General features: G+C 45.5%; 2 protein-coding genes and 1 long non-coding RNA gene across 38 annotated transcripts in view; 2 read left to right on the top strand and 1 right to left on the bottom strand.

Annotated features, from left to right (window-relative positions):
- Positions 1–1,969, top strand: part of LOC145527081 (uncharacterized) — a 39,531-nt gene extending 37,562 nt beyond the window's left edge. Inside the window, exon 6 of the mRNA XM_081544495.1 lies at positions 1,924–1,969. Coding sequence (XP_081400621.1) covers positions 1,924–1,928 — 5 coding nt within the window. The 3' untranslated portion in view covers positions 1,929–1,969. The remainder of the gene's footprint in view (positions 1–1,923) is intronic.
- Positions 1,788–9,831, bottom strand: LOC145527089 (uncharacterized). Of its 33 annotated transcripts, none has more exons than XR_014069471.1 (8): positions 9,591–9,831; positions 5,511–5,825; positions 5,230–5,339; positions 4,186–4,397; positions 3,164–3,248; positions 2,887–3,089; positions 2,294–2,388; positions 1,788–2,009 (listed from the first exon to the last, which is right to left on the bottom strand). It is a non-coding gene; the product is annotated as an uncharacterized LOC145527089 (long non-coding RNA). The 33 variants fall into 33 exon arrangements; XR_014069472.1 differs by having other exon boundaries at positions 5,511–5,808; positions 9,601–9,831; XR_014069492.1 differs by having other exon boundaries at positions 2,883–3,040; positions 5,511–5,678; positions 9,601–9,831.
- A 111-nt stretch (positions 9,832–9,942) lies between these two features.
- On the top strand, positions 9,943–16,723 carry MBD3L1 (methyl-CpG binding domain protein 3 like 1). 4 transcript variants are annotated; one of them, XM_081544514.1, is made up of 3 exons: positions 9,943–10,086; positions 10,251–10,407; positions 15,739–16,723. In XM_081544514.1, the coding sequence occupies exon 3, from the start codon at positions 15,757–15,759 to the stop codon at positions 16,342–16,344; it is 588 nt and encodes a 195-aa protein (XP_081400640.1). In that variant the 5' UTR covers positions 9,943–10,086; positions 10,251–10,407; positions 15,739–15,756; the 3' UTR covers positions 16,345–16,723. The 4 variants fall into 4 exon arrangements, with proteins under 4 accessions (XP_081400640.1, XP_081400637.1, XP_081400638.1 ...); XM_081544511.1 differs by having other exon boundaries at positions 9,943–10,250; positions 10,335–10,407; XM_081544512.1 differs by lacking the exons at positions 9,943–10,086; positions 10,251–10,407 and adding exons at positions 14,324–14,375; positions 15,049–15,244.
- Positions 16,724–20,303: the final 3,580 nt, after the last annotated feature.

The raw sequence follows: 20,303 nt of genomic DNA, 5'->3' as shown, positions 1-20,303 counted from the left end.
CATTGGAAAAAAGATAGTCTTTAAAAAAAATGGTGCTGAATCACTTGCACATCTATTTGAGGAAAATGTGTATGTATCTCGGTCTATACTTATACCATATACAGAAACCAATTTTCTGAGGACTATACTAGAGGTTGAGCTTCAGCCAGCTAAAGGATTGATGGTGAGCATTTAATATATTTAATTTCACATCTAAGACTAAAATGAGGGTTGAGAAGATGGAAGAATACTATACAAAAATATTTTCTGGTAAAGTAAGAACATGAGAGCGTAGGAAGAGGAAAGAGAGGGTTGGGGGAAATAAGATACTTCCATTAATTACTAGGAAATCAAAGGATACCACTTTAATTCTTAGGCTGCTGATAATAAAAGGTGGAAAGAAGTGAGATTCAGAGCACTAGAAGATGATATAAAAGTAACAACTGGAACAACAGTGATCCACTGTGATCCAACAGTTACAGAATAAGAAAGAAAAACCAACTCAAGAGGTGCAGAAGACAGCTGACAAAATTAAACAGGCATTTATAGCAAAAGCTCTTAAAACTAGTAATACAGAGGTACTTCCTTAATCTGACAAAGCATATAAATCTACAAAAGAAATCTGTCATAGACACGTCATGTTGCAAACACATCATGATTTCATTTCAAGTGAAATATTTAATGCTCTCTCCCTGCATACAATAAATAAAATTATAACTATTACCTCTTTAACATTGTGAATATTTTTGTCCTAACCCATACAATAAGTTTTTTTTTAAAGAAGATTGGAAAGAAAGAAAAATAAGTCATTCCTACACAATATGTTTATGTACTTAGAAAATCCAAAAAAGTCTACAAATAAAACTTACAGATTTAAGTGAATTTAGCAGAGTTGCTAGGTAGAATGTCAATACACAAAAGTCAACTGTATTTCTATATATTACAAAACAATTAGATAATGGAACTAAAAGTATCATGGACAACAGCATCAAAAATATTAAACGATTAGAAATAAGTCTAAAGAAAGGTTTGAAATTAAACAAGTAAGATCTATTTTGTATTTGTGGGTTGGAAGACTCAAGTTGCTTTCAAGCATTGCCCAAATTGATCTATAAACTCAATGCTATCTCACAGTCCTAGTAGATGCGTTTTTGTCAAAATTAACAAGCTGATTCTGAAATCCATGTGAAAATGCAAAGGATGAAGCATAGCAAAGAAAGGAGGAAAACTGAAAGATACACACTGAATCTTGACTTAGTGATGATTATAATAGTACAGTTTTGTGTAAAGCTAGACAAACAGAGCAATGGAACAACAGACCAGAGAACCCATTAGCAGGCCCCCACATGTGCCGTCGTCTGATTTCAGACAAAAAGTGATACTGCAGTGCAGTGGTGGAAACACTCTGCAATAAATCAGCCAACTGGATATCCTCCGGAGGGAATTGCCACCCCCCCACCATACCTCACACCATAAGTTAAAATTATTTCCAGGTGAATCGTACACCTAAATGTGAAGGGGAAAATTAGACCTTCTAGAAGCTTACAGGGGGAAAAACTTGTAGCTTTTGAGAAGGCAGGTCAAGGGCAAAAACAGGCAAAGCTAATGTTTGGTGACTTAAGGGTGGTTACCGTGGAGGGATAGTGACTGGACATGGGCGTGAGAGAGCCTTCAAGCGTGCTGTAAGTGGTGAGGACACAGTATCTGCACATGAAAAAACCAGAGGTAAGCCCTAAAGATTCATGCACTTTATATAAGTTGTAAAGATAGAGAATCAAAACATCAAGAACATTCACAATGTGCTTTCATTTTCTTGGACTTTTATGTCTGCTCAACTTTTCGCATGTAATACTATGTCAGTCTAAAATGCTTTTGGTTAAATATCTAGGCTTTTTTTAAACAACAAAAATAGATAAACAGATTGATTTTTCGTGCTCTACACAGAGTAGGGAATCAGCAACTCCTGAGAAGATGGGATCCTCAAACGCAGGGACTCTCATTCGTCTGTGACGTCAGTGTCCAGAGTGGACCTAGAGTGTGACCAGCATCAGGAAGGTGGGCTGAGTGATGAGGATGCAGGTTACACCGGGACTTCCCTCCTTCTCTCCCACCCTCCAGTTCAGGGTGCTGCCAGGTGAAGGTGACAGGACAACCACACACCTCAAACCCACCCTCTGCCAGTTCTGTGACTGTAGACCGGTGACTTAACCTTCTGATGGGTATTCTGTCATTTGGAAATGAGGGCAAAATACCCACCTCACAGAGTCATATATGCTCAGTAAACAGTTCCTGGTCTCCAAGACCCTGTCCTCACCTCATACCTGACCGACCACCAGTGGGAGAGAAGGGTTGCAGCAGGTGAAGTGGGTTTTATTTGGGCACAGCACCACTGCCCAGCCACCTCTGAGCCTGAAGCAAAAGCAAAAATCAGTAGTACTCATCTCGTCTTTAAATTTTGTGTGTGTGTTCATTGTGAATTCTCTGGCAAAAAAAAGAATGTGTTTTTTAAAATTCTGTGTTAAAATACTATTTATCCTGATGACTGAGTTGTTTGGCTCCTCACTTGCCTCCCCCTGGTGCAGGCCTTATTTGGATAGTAGTCTTCCAGCCTGGGCCTTACAGATGCAGACTCCAGGGAGTGTCAGGCACCCACATGCTGGTCATGACCCTGAGTGGTGATGCTGGCACCCAGGGTGATGAAGGAGGTGCACTGCAGGGGCCCTGCACAGGACCCAGAGGAGGGGGACATATGGCTTTGACCCCCTGAAAGACCTGTAGCTGGAGTGCAACTCATCTGAGCTTGAAGGAGAACAGGGTCTAATCCTCTAGCAGGGCTGGCAGCTTCAACTGCCTCTGGGTCAGTGTGTGGGGAGGGTCTTCCTCTTCCCTGCCCCCATCTGTACCTGCCTTCTTCCAAGAAAAGAAAGACAGCTGAGTCACTCTTTGAAGCTCTTGCTTATACTTCCTCTGTCCTTCACAGCGTTTTCCCCGGGATGTCAGGTATCCCCTCTTTTTCTGTCCAGCATTGCTTTCCCAGGGTGTTCACCAGACGGCCTGCTCCCTGGAATTCCGTGAACCCAAGGAGGGGCCAAAGAACTGGTCTCCAACAGCTACAAGCACCCAATATGCAGGCAGACATTCAACAAATCTGATACCTCCACCCCACCCCCCCGGAGGTACTTACCCTGGGGCCTTTGAGAAGGCATCCTGGGGCAGTGAGGGTGGGGCAGGAACTCCCTCAGGGAGACCCTGGGGATGAAGGTAATTCCCTGGATGGAAGAGAGGGGTTTAGGGTGAAAAGGGGGTTCTTAGGAGGCCCTATCCAGATGAGCTTAAAGTCTTGTGGATCAGGAATTTTAAAAAATGTGTTCAGGTAATCATTATGGGGGAAAGTACATGAATGGCCAGAAAATTTCTGAACAGAAATCATAAAGGAGAAGTTACCTTACCAAATTTTGAATGTATTAAAAATGAAGAGTGTAGGTAAGAAACAAAATGATGAAAAAGAAGATAGCACATGAAGAGTTATTGACTCATTTAATGATCTCAATCCAGTTGAGGTAGGAGATAGATGGGCTCCAGGTTAGACATTTACAACTGGCCTCCTGTTTGCCTTTCATGGGGCAGGAAGAAGTGGGCTTCAGGTTGGATGCTTATAACTGTTAGCATTTTCTGAGACAAGAGATGGGTGGGCTCCAGTTGAGGAATTTACAGTCAGCCTCCTGCTTGCTCTCCAAAATGTAACAAGAGAAACAGGGTAAATAGCCAGTCTTTGTCTCTTGTAAACATCTTAAGGTAATAGTCATGGCAACAGTCAAGGTAATAACCATGGCAAAGACAAAGAGGTGGAAAACCCTGTTTGAGTAAAGGATTAAGGGATCTGCACCCGCCCCGCCCCCCCCCCACTCTTTTTTGGGACAAGGGAGACACTACACATAGGCAGAAAAGCTCCTTGGGATCAAAAGTCAGGGGATAATTCCAGGCCATAGTGAGTCTTGCTCCTCCCAGAAAACTTCACTTCGAGATCCATCTTGGCTGACAGGTGTGTGTGCACCTGAGGGTAGGGTCCTGAGACAAATTATCTGGAGCGGGGGTACAGAGCAAGATGATTGGCCTGAAGGAAGACAAAAACCTGGAAAACTGTCCCCTTATAAGGGATTTAAACTTTCCAATGTCAAGATTCTCTCTCTGAACTCACCCACGTACCTTTCCAGATGTATTTTTCTTTTCAGTAAACTTTTTACTTTGCGATTTAACTTCTGCTTTCTTGCCTGAATTCATTCTTGACTAGTCAGGCAAGGACTAGGGACTCTGGCCCTAACTGCTGTGGCCCAGTGGTTAGGACTCCTGGTCCGGAAAACTAAGATCTTGCTTCCAGCCACTGCTTGCTGCAAGCAGTGGCTTACTGCTGGATGCATCTGAAATCACAATGAGGAAAGGCCTGTTTTTACAAACAATAAACTTGACCAAAGAGAAGAGAAGGTACAGAGAGGGTCAAAGTCACAGAGCTATTAAACAATTGAACTGGGAGTCCACACCAGGTAGCCTGGGTCCAGAAGAGAACAGAAAATCTGGAAACAGCAGGTCAGTATGCTTTAGAATGCATTATGTGGTGATGACTGCATTTCAGACTAGAGAGCATGGAAGAAGGAAGGTAACATCTATTTACAGTGGGTTTTGGATACTTAAATTTTGGCCTACCATTTGTTGGAAGGTTAGACCTCTATCAAAAATGAAGTTTATAAAGAGTTTGCCCTGATTTAGAATACTTAAAATTATTATGTGCTTAAGTTAAGAATGTAAGCTTTTGAATCTGACAGTTAAGGAAGCTACTTACTACTGGAAAGTGTTTTAAAATTCACTAGATCTATCCCCTTACTAGTAACACTCAGGACTTACTAGTAACTTACTAGTTACTAGTTACTAGTAAGTTACTAGTGACTTACTAGTAACAAGCTCAGAGGAGGCTTGGGAGGCTCAAATAAGACGTTTGTAAACAGTAACTTTTTACCTGGAAGCTGAAAATAGTCATTGATTTTATAGCAACAAATTAGAATCATTGCATTTGTTAAATTAAATTTAATTTTATAACATGGGTACTTGGACATTTGGGGTTCCATTGAGGTTTTAACTTCACTGGTGTTTAATGGGTGGAGAGCAACCAGAAAAGTTGTCACTGAGCTCCCAGCTGGCCCTGGAGAAAGGGCCTGAGATCACGTTCCCACAGCGGCAGGGTTTCCCGCAGCAAACCTCTCATTTCCTCTCTGTTCACCCACATCCCCTGTAGTATACTGAGTCAGGGCGGGGGGCTGCTTCCTCCAATCCTGTGGTCTATGGTTTGCTTGTTTCACTTCTTGAACCTTAAAACAAGAAAAACCAGTTATCTTTTTATACAAATTAGAAAAGGTGGATAAGCAAAAACAAAAAAAAAAAATTTAAAAGCCAAATAAAAGTAATAAATAAAAACAAAATAACAATGTGGCATATATCATTTTATGTCTATCTTTTCAAATGGGCCCTGCACCACTCACCCTGTTTTTGTAACAGGCTGTTTTCATGGTACAATGTATTACAAGTTGGGTCAGGAAGCATCTTTCTGGGCACAACAACTAATTATCCTCCAGGAGCTCATCCTCTTTCTGCAGTGTGATCTATTTAGCAAATCTCCCACCAGATCTTTGGATTGTTTCCAGATTGTCCTGTAAACAGACGCTGAAATGTTTCTCTTTTGCCCAAAGTCTTGCATAAGCTTAGGCGTGAGCTTTGACCTCGGAGAATTTTTACCTAGACCATCATTTAAAAACCAATGTGAAGGGGCTTCCCTGGTGGCTCAATGGTTAAAAATCCTCCTACCAATGCAGGAAAGGTGGGTTCAATCCCTGATCAGGGAAGATCCCACATGCCATGAAGCAGCTAAGCCCTTGTGCCTCAGCTAAGCACTGACCCAGAGCCCTAACTACTGAAGCCCCTGCACCTAGAGCCTGTGCTCTGCAGCAAGAGAAATCACTGCAGTGAGAAGCTGGGGAACTGCAACTAGACAGTAGCACCACACACACCTCCCCCTACCCCCTACCCCGCCCCCACCTTCCCTTCCTCTCCCACTAAAGAAAAGCCCCAGCATCAAGAAAGACACACACACACACACACTCACACACACACACACACACACACAGAGCCAAAAATGAATTTATATAGGGCTTTCCCTAGTGGCTCAAATGGTAAAGGATCTGCCTGCAATGCAGGAGACCTGGGTTTGATTCCTGATTGGGGAAGATCCCCTGCAGAAGGGAATGGCAACCCACTCCAGTATTCTTGCCTGGAGAATCCCATGGACAGAGGAGCCTGGCAGGCTACAGTTCGTGGGATCACAAAGAGTCCCTGAGCGACCAACACTCCTCCTGGCCTCATCTCTAGGGCACCTTCCACTTGCTGTGCAAAACTCACAGGACTGTAACCTGCACAGGGGAGACCCCAGAATTGTCGGAGCAGGGGAGGGTAGTTCAGTGGTTTCCCCTGCGTGTGAACCAGGGGCTTGGAGAACTCAGGGCCCCAGCCCCCACCATCACAAAGGCCTCTCCACCCTGCAGAGCTGAGCACCCAGGATCCCGCAGGGGTGAGATTCACGGGGGCCTCTGCTGCGACCTGGGCTCCTTGAAGTCGCTCCCTCCCGCACAGTCCAGGGGGTGCGCATCTACCCAGGCACAAGAGAGGTCAGAGTGTCTGCCCCACTGGCTTCGACCCCAGCAGGGCTTTGGCTCTGCAGAGCTCCAGGGCAGTGTTGTGGAGTCAGTCCAGGATTACAGCTTCCTCCTGCTGCAGGGGTGGGGATCGTGGGACCCTCTCCTCCACCCCAGCCCATGACTCTCAGGCTCCCTTGCTTCTGAGGCCCAAGGATACGCAGAGCCAGGCTGGATGAGGCCGCTGACTCACCGCCAACCTCTCGGTTCTCGGGCAGCCCTCCTGAATTCCATGCACGTTTCACCAAGATCCACCAGAACCCCCTGAACCCAAGCTGGCCCCCAAAGCTCCCGGATTTAGGGGGCACAGGCCAGCGTTGTCCGGCCGAGCTGACCCACTGATTGACTGAGGCCTCGATACTTTGTAGTGACTGCACCTCCCCAACTCCTCTCCGGAGGTGCAGCGGGAACACACGCGGAGCATGGAGGGGTAGGGGGAGCTTAGCAAGTTCCAGGGTAGGCAGGTTCCTGACAGTGAAGGCCTTCCTCAGAGAAGAGGGTATTGCACTGCCGCACCCTCCCTCCCTGTCCTGTGACAAGGCCAGACTTCTCCTCCCAATAGATGTGGTGAGTGAGGTGTGGGCAGCCTCTGGCCTTTCTGAGTCTGGGGTTTGCACAGAGGCACGTGAGCTGCAGAAGAGCCTCCTGGCTGTGGGGTGCCTTCCCCTGGGTTGCAATTGATTGTGCTTGCCCAACAAATGTTCTGTTAAAGTTTAATGTTCTGAGCCACGCCGCCCCTCCATTTACTTAACTATCCTGGACATCTGCCCTTCTCAAACTGGGCCCACATTTCGCTGCCCAAGGGCACTAATCCACGCATCAGGACCCTGGTGATCAACACTCAAATCCTTTCTAATGGCTCTGTTTTATCGGCAACGTCCTGTGGGCATCTCTGCCCCCTGCCCCTCACCTGGTCATTTTGCCCCAGAATCGAGGAATTTCCCTGGAGATGGAAGCAGCGGTGTCAAGCACACAGGCCCTGAGGCTGAGTGGGCTGCGGCTCCCAGCACCCCTAACCCCCTTTGGTGAGGACTTTGACACCCAGAACTGTCACCTCTGGGAATGGGCCCTTGACCCTAGCCTCCCCATCGTGTTGGTCGACAGAGGTGATACAGCGGGAAACTAAGCCAGGTTTGTGCCCTCAGGGCTCACAGGATAGTGGGAGAGGCAGAGGAATAACGGGGCACTTCCAGGTAATTGCTGGAAGGTGGGGTGAAGTGGGGAGCCGCTGAGAACCTAAGACACCTGAAGAGACCCTGGCAACTTTCCCCAGAGTGGGCATCTCAGCTGAGACCACCTTACTCTGCCCCCACAGCCCAAGGGTCCCCAGGCTCACTGCTTCACCCCACCCCTCCACCCCACCCTCCGGCAGCCCCATCCCATCGCATCTTCATCCCCAGAACCGCAGGGCCGAGGGTCAGGAGCAACAGATGTCCCACTCAGATGGCCACTCACTTTCTAGGGTCCCTAAAACTCAGACCTTTCAGTTTTAAAGCATTTTTTTGTTTTGAAACAATAGAAAATTTACACAAAGGTGAAAATGGAAAACAAAGATCTTTTTGTCTTTGAATCATCTGAGAGCAAGTTAATGACCAGATACCACATCATCCCTTCACTCTGGCTGAGAGGAGGAGAAATACCACCTGAGCCACCGGGAGGGTGGAGACCTAAAGCTCAGCCAGGAGGCCCCGCCCCTCAGGGGCCTGGCCAGGAGGAGTGACAGGCGCACTCGCACTGGAAAAGGCTGTGGCCTCTACGAGGACCATTTGGGTTTGGTGGGGACGGAGAAGGGTGATACAATGACTGCAGTCTAGGCACCTTGTTATCTGAGGAACAACAGGCCTCCCTGCGTTAATAGCACTAAGACCATTATCCCAGTGAATTCTCAACCAACAGCCCCGCTGAGCTGAGAAAACAGGCTTGGGGATGTTAGCTGGCTGCTCACGGCCATGAGGTCAGAGCTGAGGACCCTCTGGAGCATGGACTGCTCGCCTTTCCCTCTGAGCTTCCTGAGACTTGATCTGCCCCTGACATGAAGGGAGAGGGCAGGGTGAAGCTCGTCGGTTCCCAGTTAGGAGACAGTGAAGAGGGCAGATGTAATCAGTGGGGATCCTGCTGACTTCAAGTAAAGACTTGGGTTTTCTTTCATATTGTAGGGAATTTTGAGACTTCCCTTATATAGATCCCAGGTTCAGCAAAAGGACAAAGAAGCAAAGATACACATGGCCCAGTGCTAAGTGAAAACAATTTCCTTTTTCTCTACTATCCAACAAATTTGTGAAGAGTGACTCTCTACCCTCTGACATAGCTAGTGAGGGAGGAGTGGACGTCGATTCCCTTGGGAGTGGGACTGAGGGGCACTCTAATTTGGAAACCCTGGCAGGGCCCCGGGGGGCTTCAAATTCAAGATGGGGTTCCAGGCCTGCCCTGGTCATCTCAGGCCCTCCACAACCACTCTCAGATCAGACTGGCCCCAGCGGTTGGTGGCCTGGGGCACCTGCCCCATGGCCAGGGCAATGGAGTAGCTGAAGCATCCACTGGCTCCTCCAGGATCTCCTGGGCTAGGTAGCCAGGCCAGGAGGCATCAGAAGTAAGCCTGACTATCACTACAGGGTGCCTCCACCGCAGTTTTGCTCCCCAGGTCAGGCAGAGGACCATCTGCACAGAATCGAGCCAGAGAGAGAACAAGATGACATCTCAAGGGTGTGTGGATAACATGGGGGGAAAGGAACTTGGTTCCCAGAACTGACCTTCCCAGCCTGCCAGCCTTGGCCCTGGATGCTAATGACAGATGAACAGACTTCCAACACCTAACAACCTGCTCCTGCCCCCTCATCTGCTACCTTCCCCCACCTCTCTCTCACACACACACACAGGAACTGACCAGGTGTGCTGGGCTGCCCATGTGGAGTTACAGCTGTGGTGTGGGAGGCCTGGCCAGGACTGCCCTGTGTTACCTTAAGGGCCCTCTTGTCAAATGGCCAGAGGTGTTGGAGGTGAGGGCTAACCCCATGTCTGAAAAGGCCCCCACTCTCAGCTTTGCAGAAGCTGGGGCCTCAGAATGTCAGGCCACAACATGAGAATAGGTCACTGCATTGAGCACCTCTGGTCACGTGAGTACGATAGCCAGCTGGCTCTAGAATGTGGCTGCTGGGTTACCACATTTCAAGTTCTGTTTTGCTGTGTCACCGAGGAAGTGAGGTCACTTCTTCCTTCATTCAAACCCACTCAAAGCCCCGTCTTGACTGCACAGCCCTCCCCACCGCTTCTTGGGAATGGAACCAGGATCCTGCTTTGAGAAGGCAGTGCTCTATCCTAGAAAAGCCTCCCGGGTCCTCTCCAGTCTCCAGACCTGCACAGTGGGAACCAGGCCAGTGTCTACTTCCTGGGGATGCCATTGGTGGATGTGAAACAATGCCTTCAACATCTGTGTGCTGGTGTTAGTGGGACACCGCAGGGAATACCTCTCGAAGCGGGTCTGAGTTCCAGCCAAGTGATCTTGGGAAAGTCACTGCCCACTGGTCTCATTTTCAGGTCTGCACCTTTAAAGGGTAGAAATCAGAGGAGATTCAGATGTTGTCATCTACTGGCGTAAACTTTCCAACCCTCTCTGCTTAGATTCAGATCCTGTGCCACTTGGTCTGTGTGCTGGGCAGGCTCCACAAGGACTCTCAGTGACAGCTGCCTCCAGGTGTGTACAGCCCTATGTGACACTGACATACTCGTGTGAGCAAAAGAATGCAGCCCAGGTGATAGGATGTCACATCCATTACAATAAAAACTCTGCCACTCCCCACTTACTTGCTCTCTTGAGTTCTCCCTTTCTCCCTCTGTTCCTCTCTCCTTCTCTGTCTCTCTCTGTGTCTCTCTCACTCGGTCTTTTTCTGGAACTGGGAGAGCAACCACAGATGTTTTGAGCTGCCCTGTGTGGAGGCCCCATCAGGGAAAATCGAGGGAGAGTCGCATCCAACAGACAGATAGGAACTAGGCTCTCAGTTCAAACAGAATCCTGACAACACCCATGTGAGCGAACTTTGGAGCAAATCCCCCCAGAAGAGCCTCAATTGACACGGCTGTGAGGCACGCAGGTCAGTCAGAAGCACCCAGCTAAGCTGTGTCCAGATTCCTGAGTAACAGAAACGACGGGGTGTTGAGCATGTGTCGTATGAAGATACAAGGTTTGGGAGCAACCTTGTTTATGCCTCAGTTTTTCTCTCTGATACTTGGCAATACTAACTCTACCTCCTGCAATGTTAGGGAGAGTATTAAAGAATGAATGTCTGAACAATGTTTGAAACACCTGGTACATCCCAAGCTCTGTGCCTATGTTATAAATATGTGTTTATCATTATCTAACACTGTCTGCATGCTCTGGAGGGTGGGGACCAGTGCTCGGCTGAATGTGTAAGGCACCACATAACACGATGGATACTTGAGTGACTGATACGTTGAAGGCGTGACGTTATCTTATGCCTCACTGGCCTCTCAGCACACATGTGATGAGCCGAGTCAAACCCCAGATCTGGGTGGAGAAGGGGCTTTTCATGGTGTGTAGCCATAAGTCAGTCTTCCTGGGATCTTCTGGGGTAGGGAGGGGACTCCTTGGGTGGGACTGGAGGTGGTTCTCTGGGTCATCTGAGCCTCTTCTAGGGGATGGACAGAATCAATGAGCTGAGGACAGACCCTTGCCACAGCCCAAGGCCTAGAAGTCAAAAGGAGGAAGGAGACACCACCTACTCGGACAGAACAGCAGGTCTGGGAGGAGAATCTTAGGGTCTGTTCTTGTCTATGTATGGATTGGAAAACAATTTCAAGACACGGAGTATTTCAGAAGGGAGTGAGTTTATTAAGAACAAAGGGCAGAGATAATGAGAGGCACAGCATATATCAGGAAGAATGAGAGGAGAATAGAATTTGTTAGAGAAGAAAATGCTGTTAGAACAACAGGCCAGCTCAAGGAGAGCCAAACCCTCTTGTGGGCTAGTAGCCAATTTTTATACCCTCAAGACAAAATTCCTGCTAGAAGTGTAGCATTAGGTGGTTGGTCAGGAGGCTGTAGGGTGGATATTTTACCTAATATGGAGTCGAAGAAGGCCAGTTTAGGTCAGGGGAGCTCATGGCAACAGTTACTATGGGACTCGGTCAGTTCTGGATAATTTTGTCCTGTGAGTTTGGTACAGGCCTCCACACCTGTGACCTTGGTGTAGGACTCCACAGGGTCCATTTTGCCAACTGCTTGGAAGGCTATAGACTCAGAATTTTGATTCCTTTTGACTTTGGAAATTCAACTTTCATCTTTTTCTGAATTATCTGTGTACATATGTCTTAAAAGACTAAACCTTCTTGTAGAGTGTGAGCTGTAGGCCTCAACGGGACCAGAAGAAAGACCTCATCTCCCGGGTACAGCTGGAGGGCTGTTCCTGGTTCCAAGACCACCATGGTCCTTGAATGCTGGGAATCAGCTGCCCCTAGGGGAGAGAGGCTCAGACTGGGAGAGGTGAGGAGAGGGAGGAAGGGAGCTGCCAGCCACTTTCCTCTCCCCTACACCAACTACCTGCTGCCAGAATATTTTTCAGCCTTAAAGAGGAAGGAATTTTTGACGTACATTAAAATATGGATGAACTTGAAGACATTATGCTCAGTGAAATGTCAGACATGAAAGGATAAATACTGTATGATTCCACTTATATGAGGTCCCTAGAGGAGTGAAATTCCTAGAGAAATGGTAGAATGGTGGGTGGCAGGGGCTAGGGGAGGGGGAATCGAGATTGATTATTTAATGAGGACACCATTTCAGTTCTGCAAGATGGAAAGAGTTCTGGAGACGGTGGTCGTCAAGGTTGTGAAACAATCTGAGTATGCCGAATACCACTGAACAATACACTTAAAAATGGTTAAAGCAGGACTTTCCTGGTGGATAAGAATCTACCTGCCAATGCAGGGTTTGATCCCTGGTGCAGGAAGATTCCGCAGGCCTTGGGGCAACTAGGCCTGTGTACCGCAACTTCTGAACTCATGCTCTAGGGCCACATGCTGCAACTTCTGAAGCTATGGTGTCTAGAGACCATGCTCCTCAGCAAGAGAAGCCACAAAATGAGAAGCCTGCACACCACAACTAGAGAGTGGCCTCCGCTTCCCACAACTAGAGAAAAACCTGCACAGCAACAAAATCCAGCACAACCTAAACAAATAAATAAATAAAGTTTTTAAATATTAAAAAAAAAAAAAGAATCCCACCCACGCAAACATTTCTGCTCTGTCCTGCACCATCTTCTTCAATTCTGTTCAGGACTCACTAGGGCTTCTTGGACCCAGCACACTAAAGATTTTCTCCTCTTCTGTGAGCATACCCCAGTCCTTGTCCTATTTCTTGCAGCTTACAGAGTCTGCACCTTGGTCCTTTCTTTTACCTGAGGGACAACTGGGCAGACACAGAGGATGAGCCATGGAGAAAATGTTTCCCTGGCCTGTGGCAGGAAGGAGAGAGAAGTGACAGTGTGACGTTGGGAAAATTCTCCAGGTGCTTTCAGAGGGGTGGAGCCAGGGGATTTGTCAGCAAGGACTAGTCTGGTTGGTGGGCTTGGTGGTTAACTAGGAGGAGGGCTGGCAGAATATAGTCGATGTGTTGGTCATCCAATCAGAATCAACCTAATGAAGCCCAGATTAACGCCATCTGTTCTCTGAGGGATTCACTAATAGCGATGTTTGTATCCTATCATCCTGATTTCGTTTATTGGCTACAGTTATTATTCTTTACATATCTTGCATATTTTACATAGTAAAGATGAAGTGGTTTTTTAAAATGACCCTCCTTCAAAAGTTTTTCAAGTGTATTGAATTAATAACAGAAGTCAATGAGCAAGAAATTTCCCCTAAAATTATCCTTAGTCTCTGGTTTTGACTCATCATAATTGGTAAGCTATCTTGACTTCTGACTTCTTTCTTGAGATTATTCTGGTTAAGACTGTAGGAGTGCAGCCTCAAGGCATTTGAGACATAGTGGTGGGAATAATGTTTGGTTTAGAAAATGTGTGTGTGTGTGTGTGTGTGTGTGTGTGTATGAGGAAGTCTGCTACATCTTGGGGTGAGGTTGAGGTAGATAGACTCTTTCCCATGGGAACAGCTTTGCTGAGCTCGTTCTGTGGACTTTATTTTCTCTCATGGCTTGAACCAGCACTGTCCAACAATAGCTTTAAGCACTTTATATTTTTAGTAGCCACATCTTAAAAAGTAAAAACAAACAAGTGAAATTATTTTAATTGTATATTTTAACCCATTACAGCTAAAGATATTTTCATTTGTGAATGCAATCAATATAAAAATTAATAATGACATATTTTACTTTTTCAGTATTGAGTTCTTGAAATTTATTTTGTGCTTTTCACTTGCAGCACAGTTCCAATTTGTGAGACATAATTTATCCAACATACCTATTCCATATTTAGATGTAAGGTTCATGGCTATAAAATGAGATTCACGTGTTTAAATTGTTCCAAAGATCCTTACACATTTTGCACTTAAGGACCGTGTTGGATGAATAATGAAAAGCTCCATGCTTGTCCTAGTAACAAAGTGGTCATTGTGACCTGACCAAGGGGAGCCCCTATAGAATGGTGAAGTCGGACAGTAGTGTGAGGAGGTCTGAGGAGCTGGTTGGAGGTAAGGCCACAGAGACACGTGATGTAGATCACCCTTCTCAATGGTTCACAACTAAGGGGTAGTAATAGAAAGACTGTGGTTCAGAGAGTTCCTGGGAAGACTAGGTGAAGGCTTTCTGTGTAGTTTAGAGAGATTTGTAGGTACTTAAATGCTGAAGGAAGGATTCAGTGGAAAAGGAGAGGCTGAAAGTAAAGAGGGCTATATTGGGATCGTGAACTTACTAAGAAGGAAGAAGAAATGAGGATCAGCATTGGAAGATAAAAGATGCTTCTTTAAATATAATTAAAAGAACTTTGAAAACAATGGAATCTTAGAGATATTTGCAGATTTGGAAACTACTGCAGTAAAATTTCATTGTAGTAATTAACAGCTTCCCATGTGAAATATCAGGCAAGTTAAGGAACATGGGATGTGTGTGAAGGAAAAAGGAAAGTGGAGAAAACCTGAAAAAGACTTGGGGAAAATCCAAAAGTAAATATACCAACACATAAAAAAAAAATTTCCAGGCATTATGGATGCTTTCCAATGGATGCGGATGATTTCGGACTTGCAGTGGTAGTAAAATATCATGTTGTGTGCTTTTCTTAGCAGTTACCATAAGACCAGCAGTAGCTATGGTATGTAAGGCAGTCAAGTGCCAGATTTGAAGGTTTTTTTTTTTTTTTTTTGCAAGACAGATGTGATGAGCAGTAAGGAATTTTGGATTATTCCAAGAGAATTACTGAGATCATAGTCCATGGAACCCAGGATTGATATGACTAGAAGGCAAGAAATCAAGATGAAGATATGGTGATCTGGTATAACAGGATCTTGAGGAGCAAGTATCTGTTGTAGGAGTCTTGGAAAAAATCACAGACCAGAAATTAGTAGTGAGTTAATAAGTTTTCTGAAGTATTTATTTAGAACATGACCAGTTGGGTGGATGTAAACATCAGGGATATGGGTGAGTTGCTAAGGGTGGGACAGTTGTTAATGTCACTATATTCTTAAGCTCTAAAACAAGTGTCAGTCGGTTAACCAAATGAAGTCACATGATGCTGAAGCATTTGGGATTTAGAAAAAGACTGAAGACCATGTGACATAAACTACCCGAACTTGTGCAGTTGAGAGTGACGAGGACAAAAAAGAATATAGTCGTACTCATAAAGGAGGGGGTGTTACAAACTGGTGAAGGAGAAATGAGCTGGGGTAACCCTGAGTTTTTGACCTTGCTTTCTGTTCTTGACTCAAATCTGCTTGATAATGTTCGATCTAACCCTGGAGGGACAAAGAGAGGCTGAGAGTACAAAAGAGCCAAAATAACGGTCCAAGAAGGCAGATTTCATTTATCATTTGGATCCAATTTCATGGTTTATTTTCATAGGGTACAAGGACAAGAAGTATGATGGTGAAGACTTCACAGAGGAAGCACTGTGACTGTGGAAAACTATCCAAACCGAAGCCTGGTTTAAATATCTCAATCCCTTTGAGGATGTCTAGTTATATATTCAAGAGACCAGTGACTAGAATCACACCCCATCCCAGCAATAAGGTCAGATGTTATCCCTGGGAGGAAACCTTGGACAACCCACAACAGCTGTACTGGCAGAAGAGACTGCAAGGACTCCAGGCTTGCAGCAGCACAGGAGAACTGTTAAGTCCTCTGGATCTAGCCAAAGCCTTGCAAAAATTTGCACCAAGTTGCCCAGGTGAGTCCCTGCCAGGGGTACATGCAGGTGGTCCAAACTCCAGCCCCATGGCCACCCCTGCCTGGTCTTCAGATTTGTCGCAGACCATTCCGGGAGCCAGTTCCAGCACCCCACACCTCCTCTGCAAACAGTGTCTGATAACTGAGGAGGATATCAGGGATCAGGAAAGGAGAGTGAAGACAGCAAGAGAGAGACTGGCAATAGCACTGGTCGCCGACAGACTGGCTGGCGAGGCAGAGAAAGTGTGGGGCCAAGAAGGATGCTCTGGGCCAGTGCTGTGAAGAAGAAGAGAAGATGATGCACATGAAATTTCACACAACACTTGATTAATATCTCTTTGCAGTGTTCTTGCTTTGAGTTCTTGAAACTTAAGATATACTAATACTTTCCTTCATTGTAAATTCTGTGTTCCAGAAAATATAGACAGGGATTTCCTTTTGAGGTGGGAAATTGCGTTCTCTCATTTTTAATTACTATGTATGTTATTTGTATTTTAAAGTTAACAGAGTTATGCAAGTCATGAGATCACTCAAGGTTTTGCTCTCACAGTTACAAACTCCCTAGTCTGAATTACGTTTTTTGTGTGTGTTTGTAATATTTCCCAGTAGATTCCCAAACAACATTTCATTAAAAGAATTTTACATCTATATTCTCAAATAAGATATCTCTTTCTATTTTTCTGAGTTTTGTTGCATATGAATTCAGAAGTGCATGTAATGAAATACCAGACTTTCCTTTGTTTTTTAGACCTACTTGTGTTTGAAATTTTATTCATGAAAATTGACATGTCATTTGGGAGAATGATGCTATCAAGAGGGACTGTTCTCAGCATCATTAATGTAATAAGAAGCCTGGACTTGTTTATATATATATATATATATATATATATATATATATATATTTGCCTGACCACGTGTGCTGTACTATTCAAATTCTTGTCATCATTACTTATTTTTTCCTGGTGAATTTATCAATTTCTGAGAGAGAGATGTTTTAAAAAAAATAGAGTATCTGTATTTATATCTTCCCTAAAAATGAGACATTTTTTAATTGAATCTTCTCTATCATGTCACAATCATCTGGAACTTTAGTTAGAATGCCTTATTTTAAAACCAGTAATTATTTAGATACACTAATTTTGTTCTCTTCCTCGTGACTCCTTTTATGTTTTGGGGGGTTCACATTTCATCACCATGATGTACAGTCTTTACTGGTTCTTTCACAGGTGGCCCTAGGGAGATCAACTTTGGGTCTGCCAGTATGTTGGAAAATGCCTTATTTCTTTCTCTGACAGTTTAGCTGAGTGTTTAATTCGGGTTCTAAGTAATTTTTTTCCTTCCTCATCAAGTTACTTAATATCTGACCTTCCATATCTCTAGCTATAAAATGGAAATAAAACCTCATGGGGTGATGAGCATAACCAAAATGATGCAGGCAGAGTTTGCCCATCATGCTGCTCAGAAGGTACCAAGCATCAGCAATGAGAGCTGTTATCATCATTGTTGCCATCTTCAGAGAATGACTGCATGAGAATGACTGCATAAGCATGAGCAGCAGAAGCTCATGCCTGAAAAGGCAGAATGGGTGACATTAGTGTAATTTTAATTGTTAGTCCTTGGGCATCTTCAGCTTTGGTTGTCTGCATAAGGTGTAGAGATAGTGCCGTCTCTTCCAGTAAACTCAAGGCAAAACAGTACAGCTTGCCTTATGCCTGGCATGCTTGTGCTACTTGTAGAGGAGCCTCTGCTTTAACTGTCTAAATGGATTCTGTGTGGAAAAAATGAAAAAAGACTGCTTTGGTTTTCCCTCAGATTTTCCTCCCTGAGTTTATTCATCTTTACATCCAAAACAGACACTGTTTTTATAGCTCTGGTGTTACCCCAGGACTCATGCTTCCCAGAGACCTAGTCATTTCAGTTCCAAGTCCCTATAAATAGGGTGATCGCCTCCATATTCATGATTCGCTCCTCCTGTCTTGGCCTATTTCCCATCTTGAAGGACCCAGGAGGAGAGAGGAAGCATCAAGGCAGATGGATCTGGAATCTCTCTTAGGCAGCTTGAGACTGTTGGGGCTTTGGGGTGGAGGTGTGGAGGAACAGTGATGCAGGTTACGGCTGGCATAGAGTCCAAGGACACATGTGCTCCAAGGTTTCCTGGGAGGGGAGATGATCTTGCCTTGAGGTCACATTTCAATTTCATTTGAGGCCATGTCTGTGCCTGTTTCACCAATCCTGATATCCCTGAGGGATGACATGGCATGAACCCACAAGACCCAAGTCACAGTTTCCTTGAGGATTTAATGGAGTGAATAATGTTTATATGGATGCCTGTGAACTAGGCAGGAGCCAGGTCAAGAAGAACCAGAAACTGTGCCCAACTCCTCTGCTTTATTCTGTTCCAGCCAAGCCCTTTGAACCCTGGATGGGAGAAAAGGGGCCTCAGGGAGATTTCTTCTAGGTAACAGACTCAGGTGTTTTGGCTGAGCCTCCTACATCTGGCCCTTGCTCTTACAGGGTGTTTCCAGGAAATGATGTTCAAAATGCTAGATGGGGTGGGTATTAGCTCATGGGGTGGGTATTCAGGTAAGCTTGGAGAAGTGTTGTTTACCACCCATATTGGAAGCATTCTGTATTTTTAGTCATCAATGCTGTGTCTATGCATGTCTGTGGATCATCAGTTTGGTGGCATTTCCCCCGTTGGACTTTCACATGCTTCCCTCTTATGCCTCCACTTTCAAAGGTCCAATAAGAAAGGTCCACACCACCCTGACATAACCACAGCACAAGACTGTGGAAAAGCACACAGTCATCCCAGGAATGGGGTGTGGGCAGGGGGTGCCATAGGCTCATGGGCTTGGGCCCAGCTTCCCCATTAGGACCAGTTAGTAACAACATGACTAAATATGTAAAGTAGCAATTGTCCAAGATCATAGGCCTCAGAACCACAGGGGCCCAGAAGTCCCACTGGACAGCAAGGAAAGTATGGGGTCATACATTGGCCAGGATTACAGTCAGTTATCCTTATGAAGTAGAGCTCAACAGGAGCCATCAGAACCAGCCAGGGAGAAGTGACTGCGACATAGCTGATCGGCTGGCAAACCTTAAGGGAATTCCTGCCCTAAAGGGGATTGCAGAACAGAAGTACAAGGATGCTGGAAATGCTAGGTCACGGGGAACTGTGATGTTTATGTAACGAGGTACAGCTGTAGCTTCAAAAGCTGCATCACAAATCTTTACCCCTGAAGAAAAAATCATCGGGAAAAGGAATTCTAAGGTCATGGACAGGATCTCAGGAGGACTCAAATCTAGGCCTAGAGGGCCTGAGGATGGAGAGTTCTACTGCCCTTAGTTTTTCTACAAATGACCTTCTTCTGGCCTCATCCTATCTACTTGCACATCTTGATTTCTTTGCATGTTTACCTCACTTAGAGCTAATGCAATTCAAGATATTAAACCAGAAAACTATAAGTTCCTCATATTTGATCAAAAGAAACCTCCACAAGAGAAGCAGGAAGTGTCTCCTCTTCCCACAGAGCTGTTGGATGGCGGCCACTGTCCGGGTGCAGGACCTGGTCCCAGGAGGTGTTATTTAAACACACAAACATTTCAGGGGTTCTTCTTCGATCTGTGAAAGTTTGAGGGGCAGCCTCTGCTCTTGGCCCAGCTGGATGACATGAAATGAACCAGCCCTCTGAGGAGGGAGACTTGGGGCTTCCTTCAACCAGCCAGAGACCTGGCCCTTCTCCCTTCATCCACAACAAGCTGATGAACCTACTGCTGCTACTGCTGCTGCTAAGTCGCTTCAGTCGTGTCTGACTCTGCGCGACCCCATGGACTGTAGCCTATCAGGCTCCTCCGTCCATGGGATTTTCCAGGAAAGAGTACTGGAGTGGGGTGCCATTGCCTTCTCTGATGAACCTACAAGATTTCTTAATTAAAAGAAGAATGTCAAAGTCTACACATCATTTCAATGAACACAGAATGGTGAAAGAACAAAATCACAACTCCAGGCTGTGAAAGAAACAGGATGTTAATATAATATTCAAACCTAGTACATACTATTTACAACAAATAATATTACCCTTCCCCAGTCAGTAAGTAGGTGCAGGGGTAGAAACGCCAGGAAGGTGGGGTGGGAAGGTCTCCTCCCTCTTGGTCTTCAAGGATCCTCATCCATGTGGGAAGTCTGGCCTGGTGCACCCCGAGTAACCATCTCTGTCCCCACCACTGACAATGCTGCT

This window comes from Giraffa tippelskirchi, chromosome 11, assembly GCF_054371585.1.
Source record: "Giraffa tippelskirchi isolate mGirTip1 chromosome 11, T2T-mGirTip1v1.2.pri, whole genome shotgun sequence".
Taxonomy (NCBI): Eukaryota; Metazoa; Chordata; class Mammalia; order Artiodactyla; family Giraffidae; genus Giraffa; species Giraffa tippelskirchi.
The sequence above is the reverse complement of the archived record's forward strand: the minus strand, read 5'-3'. Positions and strand labels throughout refer to the sequence as shown.